The following is a 10,819-nucleotide window of genomic DNA, read 5'->3' on the forward strand; positions in this document are numbered from 1 at the left end:
TCATGTTTAACCCTTTAATCCATGCTGTTTCAATCACACATATAAGCAGGGGAGTTTAAAAGTGTAAAATGCTGCACTGAGTTTTAGTTGTAGATGATTCTCAAGCCCTTTGCTGCTGACTACATAACAAAAGTGAAATAGTGGAAATGGTACAAGTAGGCGGGGCTAAAGAAGGCTACAGTAAATATCATCATCCTCTGTTCCTCTCTCATTACCTACAGTGATGTCTCTCTCTCTCTCTCTCTCTCTCTCTCTCTCTCTCTCTCTCTCTCTCTCTCTCTGTGTTCTCTGTGGTGGAATCGTCCTCCATCTGGACTTTAGATGCATTTAAGCTCTGTAGGAAAGCGGCACGTGGCTTTGATCTCCATCTCTGTCACATATCTGATTTACTCATGTTCTCCTTCTCTCCATGTACCGATGCTTTGTGGTCAAAGTGTGATAGGAATAAGAAGTCTGGTGTGAGAAGCAGCAGCCTAGAAACCTAGCTGGGGAGTTGAGACCAAGCCTAGAGATCTGAGCGTTCTTCATGTCTGACTGTTGTGTTATGTTTCCACCTTATTGCTCTTCTCTTAACCCCCAGGTTGCTCTGTAAAGTCTCAGTTTATTATTTATGTCAAACTGTTAGATATTGTTATGATTGGCAGGCGATCAAGTTATTTGAAGGTTGGACCCAGTTATGTGGAACAGACACCAGTACATGGAATCAGGTGGTTAACAAACACAAACCAGGATGAAGCTGGGCGCTGCTGCTGGAGACGCTGAACACGGAACGCTTGGCCACATTTGGCCCGCAGGCCTGAGTTTGTCATAAATATAGTTAAGTAAGTAAGTTTACTTCTCAGGAAGATTAGGCCAAAGTCTACAGTCTATAACAAAATGCTGATAATGTTTCTATCCTTAAACAATAATTATACACACAATATCTATCTATATATCTATAAAATGTTACACGTGGGAAACATTTTCCAAGCAAATCCGTGCCCGATGAAAGGTTAAAGCCATTTCCTACCTGGAGATCCATCTTTGTCCACATTCTATCTGTTGTATCAATGTTGTTTGTTCACTCCACACTGTAATGTGTTTCATGTGTGTGTGTGTGTGTGTGTGTGTGTGTGTGTGCGTGTGCGTGCGTGCGCGTGTGCGTGTGTGTGTGCGTGTGTGTGTGTGTGTCAAACTGGTCCAAATGGAAACTGATCAGCGGGGCTACGAGCTCTTTCATTCATTTTTCATTCATTCATTTCCCTTAATGTTTCCTTCGATGCACTGTGTTGTTGTGTTATGATGACGCAACTCTGTCAGCTCTTTGTCAAGTCACAGGAGTTCAGCCAGAGAAGGTGGATGGTGAGTTCATCATGTTAGGGGGACGCCTGGGGACGAAACTGAAACGGTTCCTTTGGTCTGCAAAGTTTTCCTGTCATTCTCTCACATTACTTCACTAAGAGCCAGGATGTATACGATCTCTGTCACAAGAAGAGACGAGTCAATGTAACACACACAAAGGGGACACGTTCAGTATCGTTCAGGGGACAGTTTACTATCATTTAGTATACTAATATAGAGTAGAACTGTGGAATAGCGAGCAGAATCCTGTATTAGAACCCTCTAACAACATAACAACCCTGCTGCTGTGTGACATAAAGCTGAGTTGTGTTGTCATTGTAGTGTCGTGACATTGGCGGTGTTGCGTAACCTATGGCTGAGTCATGCTGCAGATGTATCCACACGACGTTTTCAGCCGTTATCCTCTCTTGTTTGTCTGATTTATGCTCAGGAAGAAGAAGAAGTAACAGTAGTGGTGAGAGTGCAGCGATGAAGAGGATTAGCAGTATTTACGCTTCCAGATGTTTGTCTAGAAGTCAGTAATCACCAACGAGCGCACTCTGGGATGGGAGTCCTGAGGGGAGGTAAGCCCGTGATGGGGGAGGAGCTTAGCATCCAGCACGCAAAAACAAAAAGCAGGGGAATCTTTGATGGGATTACAGTCAAGAGACAAACACCGAGAGGAAAACATGAAGAGGCTTAATCTTCCCTGTTTCTCTGAGACACACACAGCTTTGTGCACCTGGTCATTTGTTGATATAAAAAGCCACATCTTTGGCAGGTAATTATAGCCTTCCATCACATTCCTATAGACGGCTTCACTCCTCTGTCAGCTTTAAAGCTCTTCTGCTGATTGTAAGTTCTATGAACCCAAATCACAGATCAGGGCGTGAACAAAGTTGTTTTTGTGACAGGAAATAAGAGCTAAATAAACAATGACGCACCTAAATGCCGATGCCTATGAGCAGCGCCGGGCTGAGACGAGTTCATTCTGATCCAGACGCTCCTGGACGCCCGTCAGTTAGTTCAGTTCTTACGTCAGAACTCGAGAGCAGTGAAGGAGTGCTGAACAGCAAAACAGGCAGTGTGGATGTGGAGCCCCCGCTGTGTGTGTGGATGGTGTATTCTGCTGGGCCCCCAGCTGTCTCTCTTGGTTGATCTGAGCCCCCCAGCTGTGGTGACCACCAGGCTGCTGTTATCAAAGCCGTCTGATGTCTCCCACAGTCGGTACTATAGAGAACCCACGTGTCCTTTTGTAAATATGTCCCTTCAGTCGCCATTCAAACGAGAGGCGTGCTCGGCATAATAATGATCTCCATTCATCTGCCTACTGTGGCAGATATAATGCTTTAAAAGCTACTTCACACACACAGAATCATGGAGTGAATACATTTACAATTCCAGTGAAAGAGTGATGTAACAGGTCTGCAGTGTGGAGAGACGAGTGCAGAACACCAGCACACGCACATTTAAACGGTTTCATTGTGACACGGAACTGCAGTGAAAACGTCGTAATTTACAGACAAGCAGCTGGTCCATAAAGGTTACAGCCACGGGAATAACACACACACACACACACACACACACATGAGCTTCACAGTGACCAGGGTCAGAGCAGGATCATGTGCTCACCTTATTTAGAAAATAATCCAGTTTTCTTATCTTATTCTGCGCCGTACAAATGGACAGAATGAGACACACAAGGGTATAGAACCTATAACATACTGGCCTGTAGGTATTGCAGGGGGGGGGGCGTGACAAGGGAGAACATTTGTTGAAAGCAAAAATGCTGTGACACAGTAAAGGTTACACAGTATTACACCGTTAGACTTTTAATAATTCCAGTGTAAAGGTGATTTGTCACTTTATTATTTATTTTGTTTTGTTAAATAATAGGTTGCAGTTTTATGAATTGCAATGGTTAAAATAAATTCCAATGGAGTTTGGAACCTACAGAGATGTGTGTGTGTGTGTGTGTGTGTGTGTGTGTGTGTGTGTGTGTGTGTGTGTTTGTGTGTGTGTCTGTGTTTGGGGGGGTGGGGGTGAGGGGGGTGGGGGGGTGGAAGGTTTGGGAACCACAGTGCTAAGGACCTCAGGATTGGTGTGTGAAGTGGATGAACTCCATCAGGTGTCATCATACAAAGAACAGTAAATGTGGAAATCCCTTAAATAGGATCGAGGCCTCAGTTTTCCCCTTTCATGAAACTGTAGCCTTAAAGGTGAGAAGGCCTCCGTCTGTTCATTGAGACTGCCACTATGTTCAAACACCAACACACTCCCCACCATCTGTGTGTTGGATACAGGAGAAGGAGACACAGTATCCACTCACGCTCACTCAGCAGGGCGTCATGGAGACATTAGTCCAAAGTTAATTTGAAAGACTCGGTACAAACCAACGGCCAGGTGCATCAAACCGCAGGATGATCATTATGCAGAGGCTCATTTCCTGCTCTCAACAGCTGGTCAACTGATACTATAGCTACCCAGACGCTGGAGGTGGTTGGGCAACACGCTGGGCCTAATCAAATAAGCATCAACACGCTCTGGATCTGTGTGGAAGGCTGAACGTGGCAAAGCTCGGAATAGTAAACTCAATTCTAAACTGTAAATTGACAGAGAGTAATCCCACCAATTCCACCCAAAGATGAATGCAACAGTTCTGCGGCACACTGAGCCCGCTCGGTTATTTACTAAACCAGGACACTCTGGGATTTATTGCACAAGTATGCAAAGGAAATCAGGTTACTTTCTGCATGAGGATTATATTCAATCACTGACCTTTAGAGCTGAGAGAGGGAGGGCTATGCTATCCTCCCATTCAAATCAACCTGTAATGGAGAGCCATGCATAAATGATGGATGAGATCTGCACGGAGCGTCGCTGCCACAGGGAGCTGCACATCGTTCATGTGACTCCGGCTTTTTCACCGCGCTCCTCTCCCTCCGTTGTAGCCCAGAGAGGAAGAGGGCAGAAATGTTTAATCATAATATTAAGAGTGTGCTGCTACAGCGATCCTCCACATGAACACGTGTAGCTGCAGCAAATCTGAAGGTGTACTTAGAAGAGCTTGTAACTTTATAAACCCATGTTACATGCTGATGCAAAATTGCAGTTTCTAGACAGAATCCTTATCTTCTTCATTATCCAAACTAAAGTAATCTTCAGTTAACTACATTTACACAAATCAAACTGCTTTCATGCAAAGCAAATCTTTCAAATTGTCTTGTTAAATGGTGAAGCGTGTGGAACAGACAGAGGGGAGAGAACTAGTTTGTATTTTGTTATTGGAAAGGAATCTGACAGCTTTCTATCTGTGACAATCAACATGTTCAGCACGACAACCGGCCTTTTCTCAGAGGGATTACATTCAAAAGCTCCAATTACATTCAAATTACAAACACAATAAGAAATTAATTGTTAACATTGAACTGAAAATGGCAACATTTTAGACAGAATACTGATCTGAGCTCATTGAGCAGCAGCAGCAGCAGCAGCAGCAGCAGCAGCAGGTTGCATCGCCTTCACTCAGGTCTGCAGTCCAATCAGAAAGATAGAAATGACTGAGATCACTATTAAACCATCATTTTAAAAAGGTTTTCCCAGTATGTCACATAACTCTGAGCTGATTTTCTTTCAAATCCATATTTCTGCTGGGTTCTGCGGCTGGTAAATGTAAATGTGTCATTTCAGCTGAACATCTGTGGGATCTGTGGGAACGGTGGGATCGTGGACCTTTGAAGAAGCTGCCAGCTGCTGGAGAAGACGACTCCCCCTCAGTCCCAGAGGTGTGAACGGAGAGATGTTGGAGCTGGGACACCAACCTTGGTTTTCAGTATCAAAGCTGAACCATGAATGCCACCCCCAAGGCCTCCTGCACATTTGTGATTTGACAGAAAACATTGCCAATAAATGTAATCGTCTTTTCAGCAGCAGGCGTTGAAGACGTTACGTTCTGTTTCACTCCCTCCTCAAGGTCGGCCCAATGTTTGTTTAAGGAGAAAACAAATCAACTTTCATCCTTTTAAAACATCTTAACACGGCAAACTGTGTCTGACAAAACCCCTGTTAGTCTACATGTGGTGTTAGTTCAGCTCTGAAACAGGACGCTGGTGTGTGAGAGCCTCTTTGTCTGTGCTGCACTGGAACAATGGCTTGGCAGGAGACCAAATCATCTAATTAAGCGGTCCGGCACAATGTTAAATACAGAAGCCCTCTGCAAAGGTGAGCGGCTGGCCAATAACTCTGGGAACAAGGTCGAAGTGCTCAACATGATCTCTCTTCATTCCACACTGCTGGACATGGGGATAATCTCATGCATCTTTAATCCTGTTAGAGAACATTCAGGCTGAAGGAAACAAGGAGAAAGTTGGAGAGAAGAGAGCGAAACTGCAACGCAATAAAGCCAAACGCAGCCACTCGTGGTGTGGGAACACATTTACGTGCTCGGCGTGATAGAATGGTACAGGTAGCATCGTTAAACACAACACTAATTGCTTTGGTAAAGCACTTTAACAACACAATAAACAGAAGTACATTGCGTTTGTGATCAGGCTATAATCCAAGAGCTATTTTCATAAAACTATAGAGACGTCTGTGTTCTACATGGAGAGGTTCATAAGTTTACAGCCGAACATTATCCTGTGTCTATTCCTATCATCCCTGCGTGTCCACCCCTGGAACACCGCACACACACTTATGGACTATTTTATCATGACAGGTTGCAATTTCATTTCTGGTGAACCTGTCTTCCCTCACACTGCCTCGTCAATACGCCATAGAAATTTCTCTTGTTCCCCAGAATCCCTTTTTATAGCTCCCAGAGAACGGGATTCTTTTTCTTATTGCTGTCAATCAAAAGGGGGAGTAAGAACACACTAATGTGGCAAGTTAGGCCAAGAACACAATCATCATAAAGCTCTTATTGTACAGATGGTAATATGAATGTAAATGGTAGTTCAGGTTCTGCTCCCTGAGTTGTAGCAGCATGCGAGCTAAAGTCTCAGCAAGAAACCCAATCAGCCCCCTGGGGGTAGAGATCAGATCCAGCAGGCACGGATCACAGGCACATGGAACATTCATACTTTCAAGAGATAAGCCAGATAAATGTGGAATCAGGAGAGGAGGAGACGTCTCCAGGTCAAAGAGCTCAACCAGTCCAGAGCAGAGACGAGCTGGCAGCCTGGGCTAAGGTGCCTCATGGGACCGGTGTTGGTTCTGATCCAACCATGTGACACCTACAGGCTACATGTCTGGCCTCAAGTCATACAGTTCTGAATCTAACTCAGGGGTGTCAAACTCAGGCCACATCACGTGTGACATCACGAGCCATCTCGATTAGCTCAACCTGCAGCTTCATGGGGGGGGCCGTGTCATCACACACACATGTACGCTGAGGTGAGGGCTCTGTAAAACTAAATTGTGCCTGTGGGAGAGAAGGACGCTGCAAGGAACTTGGGCCATTTTCCGTGCCGCCAAAACAAGAAAGTTTCATCACAGACACAATTCCCCAACAACTCCATCCCCAAGCTGCTCAAATGCTCTCTATGTTCGGTTCGTTCTGTGAAAAAAAGGTTTCCATTGAAAATGAACTTGAAAGGTTACAGATAGAGAGAGACATAATAATTATTTTCTTTTATTTATTTAGATAAAAGTAAGAAACAAATGCCACTGATGTATCTCTAATTTGAAAATCTATTTCTCATTATAATATTAAGCTGTGCTTGTTCCAGACTTAATGTTTAAGCTAAACTTAAGTATGTTTCCATATGAAAAAGCTGATCATCATATATCTGGAGAGAGGGGAAAACATGCAATTGTAGTCCATTTATCAAGAAATATGGAGTCTGGCCCAGTTTGTTATTTTGGCCCACTGTGAATTTGAGTTTGACACCCCTGATCTACACCGTGCTCCGGTCTGATGCCTCCACCATGGTTGCCACAGCTGCAGGTTTAGGGGGGGCAGAGAGTTTGACTTTGCTTCGATTTCAGTTCCGGTTTGTTCCATGGAGTTTTGAGTTGGCCCTTCAATGCTGCGCTGTTCTGTTTTAGTGAGTGGACCTTTTGTTTTTCCTGTGCTCCTGGATTCTGTTTTTGGGATCCACTCACTCTCGCTTCGTCAAGCGTTCCGTGTTCAGCGTCTCCAGCAGCAGCGCCCAGCTTCATCCTGGTTTGTGTTTGTTAACCACCTGATTCCATGTACTGGTGTCTGTTCCACATAACTGGGTCCAACCTTCAAATAACTTGATCGCATGGCAATCATAACAATATCTAACAGTTTGACATAAATAAATAAACTGAGACTTTACAGAGCAACCTGGGGGGTAAGAGAAGAGCAATAAGGTGGAAACATAACACAACAGTCAGACATGAAGAACGCTCAGATCTCTAGGCTTGGTCTCAACTCCCCAGCTAGGTTTCTAGGCTGCTGCTTCTCACACCAGACTTCTTATTCCTATCACACTTTGACCACAAAGCATCGGTACATGGAGAGAAGGAGAACATGAGTAAATCAGATATGTGACAGAGATGGAGATCAAAGCCACGTGCCGCTTTCCTACAGAGCTTAAATGCATCTTAAGTCCAGATGGAGGACGATTCCACCACAGAGAACACAGAGAGAGAGAGAGAGAGAGAGAGAGAGAGAGAGATCACTGGAGGTAATGAGAGAGGAACAGAGGATGTTTGATATTTACTGTAGCCTTCTTTAGCCCCGCCTACTTGTACCATTTCCACTATTTCACTTTTGTTATGTAGTCAGCAGCAAAGGGCTTGAGAATCATCTACAACTAAAACTCAGTGCAGCATTTGACACTTTTAAACTCCCCTCTGTGCTTATATGTGTGATTGAAACAGCATGGATTAAAGGGTTAAACATGATTGGAAAGCTCTGGTTTTGTTTATTAGATTACAGATACAGTCTTACATGAACAGAGCTCTGCACTCAAACCTGAAAGTCAAACATGTTTTCAGATTTGATACCAAACATGAAAACAGCTGACATGACCTCATCCCAACTTTATTATTGTTTTTGTTCCAAAGATCAAAGACAGAATTCAGTCCATTCATAAACCACAACCCAACATTTGTGATATTTACAGAGATCAATCAAACCTTTTGATTGATCACACTTACATGCAAAGACTTTACTAAAAGCTTCTGATTGATTGATTGATGAACAGTAATCACAGTTCTTAGATCAGTGTGAGTAAATTGTTGTGTTACAGCAGTAAGAAGCAACCAGAAACAAATATGATGTCATCAGAATGTGAAGAAAAGACAAAGTAAAGAGGGAAGATCAGCTGATCCTTTGTACTTTAGTTCCCTTAAACCACAGAAACGTTTCATGTAAACTCCTGCAGGTTAGGCAGAGTGACTGACAGCTGAGATGATCAGAGGGGCGGAGTTTCTAACACCATGATGAAACCCAGGATCAAAGAATGGGAGGAGCTTATGAGTGAAGGAGCAGCCAGTGAAGGAGAAGATCAGAGCTGCAGCATCCACGTCATAGAAGGAGACCAGACCCTCCTCATAGTCCACAAACACGCCCACCTTCTCTGGCTTTGACTTTAGACTCAGAGGGACAGGAGAGCCATCATGAGCTTTGTACCCATCTACATCCCTCAACCCTACAGTCCAGTAACCTTCCTGAGGTCTCAGTTTGATGAGTCCCTTCCTCTTGCCCGTCTCTCTGGTCACTCCTAAAGTCCACGCTGTCTTTCCTTTGACCTGAACCTCAAAGTAAAATCTTCCAGAGGAGAAACTCTGCTTTGCTAAAACACAAAAATCTGTATTAAATCTCTGTGGGTTGTCTGGGAGATTCTTCCTCACAACACCACGGTGAACTTGTTTCTCATCATCAGACAGGATGAGGTTAGGATGAGCTGTATCAGGATCCAGAGTCACGTCCACTGCAAACTGCCAGATCCTCCTCAGCTCCACCTTCTTCAGCAGCTTCTTCACCTCCTTACTGAAGGTCTCCTCCAGCTGAGCCACAGCTTTCACCACACTCCCCTCATCTGCCCTTTGATGGACTCTGACCTGTGTCCAGTCATTGGTGGGAGGAGCAGAGCTGATGGATGAGAAGCTCTGGAGGAGGTGGAGGTGATCTTCAGAGAGTAGGAGCTTCTCCACATCAGCAGTTCTCTCTCTCTGCCCAGAGAGTTCCTGCTGCAGCTCCTTGATGAGGTCTTCAGTCTGTTTCTCTGTGCTCCTCTGCTTCTCCTCCATGGTCTTCCTGAAGTCGGCCTGGGTTTTCTCCACAAGCTGCTTCAGAGCGGTGAAGATCTGATCTCCATCTGCTCTCTCTCTGTCTGCAGCTTCCCTGCTGAGCTTTGCTGACTGTTTCATCTCCTGGATCTTCAGTAGTGTCAACTGGATCTTCTGCTGAAGTTCAGCCACCATCTTCTCCAGCTCAGACTTCTTTCCTTCATATTCTTCTTCCAGAGGAACAAACTCATGGTTCTTGTGGTCTAATACAGGACACATGAGGCACACACAGGTCTGGTCGGTCCTGCAGAAGAGCTTCAGAGTTTCATTGTGCTTCTTACACATCCTGTCCTCCAGGTTGTCCACAGGATGGATCAGCTGGTGTGATCTCAGGCGTGCTGCTGTCAGATGAGGCTCCAGATGAGTCTCACAGTAGGAGGCCTCACACTTCAGGCAGGACTTGATGGCCTTTAGTTTGGTTCCAGTGCAGACGTCACACTGAACTTCTCCTGGTTTGGCAGCTGGTTCCTCTGATCTTCTGCTGGCTTCCTTTTGAGTGGACTGTCTGAACTCAGCGGCCATCTGAGATACGAACGTGTTGACCTTCATCTCAGGTCTTCTGTAGAAAGTGTCTTTACACAGAGGACACTCACACTGGACGTTACTGTCCCAGTGTTGAGTGATGCAGCTTTTGCAGAAGCTGTGTCCACATGGTGTGGAGACTGGATCAGTGAAGACCTCCAGACAGATGGAGCACAGGAACTGATCTTCAGACAGCAGACAGCTGGCAACAGACATGTCTACAAACTGAGAACAGAGGAGAACATGAGTGAAAACATCTCTGGAGACACAAACACTGATTGTTGAGCAGGATGAAGAGTCTGGAAGTCTTAAAGCTCCTGAAGTTCATGTCAGAGTGAAACAGGAGTGACGACTTTGTTCTTGATGGATATTATGAGCAGACTGGGGTTTGTCCTGTGGGGGCGCTCAAGGAAACGTAATGAAAAGACTTCAGGCTCAGCTTCAGGCTCAGCTTCATGAGGATTGATTGTGTATTGATCAGGACATGAAGCTTTTGTCCCTTTAGTTCTATTCAGACTGTTTAACTTTAAAGTTTCCCTTTTCACTCTGGAGCTGAACTTTGCCTTTTAATGAGGTCACCATGACTACAGGCTGCACTCACTTCACTTCCTGTTGCCGTGGGTGCGGCTCAGTGCTGAGACTCACTAACACAGATAAACACACACTTCCTGACGCTCTTTTCTTGCTCTGACGGTAAAAACTGCCGTGTGTT

The 10,819-nt window shown here is 44.9% G+C and overlaps 1 protein-coding gene across 1 annotated transcript in view; it reads right to left on the minus strand.

Moving 5' to 3' along the window:
* Positions 1-8,196: 8,196 nt before the first annotated feature.
* Positions 8,197-10,819, minus strand: part of LOC143013700 (E3 ubiquitin-protein ligase TRIM39-like) — a 2,872-nt gene continuing 249 nt past the window's right edge. The window contains exon 2 of the mRNA XM_076167351.1: positions 8,197-10,332. Within this exon, the coding sequence (XP_076023466.1) occupies positions 8,680-10,323 (1,644 nt within the window). The 5' untranslated portion in view covers positions 10,324-10,332 and the 3' untranslated portion in view covers positions 8,197-8,679. The remainder of the gene's footprint in view (positions 10,333-10,819) is intronic.

The sequence above is a fragment of the Genypterus blacodes genome, unplaced genomic scaffold (genome assembly GCF_046128005.1).
Source record: "Genypterus blacodes isolate CSIRO-AG114 ecotype Tasmania unplaced genomic scaffold, CSIRO-AGI_Gbla_v1 ptg000158l_1, whole genome shotgun sequence".
In the NCBI taxonomy this organism is placed as follows: Eukaryota; Metazoa; Chordata; class Actinopteri; order Ophidiiformes; family Ophidiidae; genus Genypterus; species Genypterus blacodes.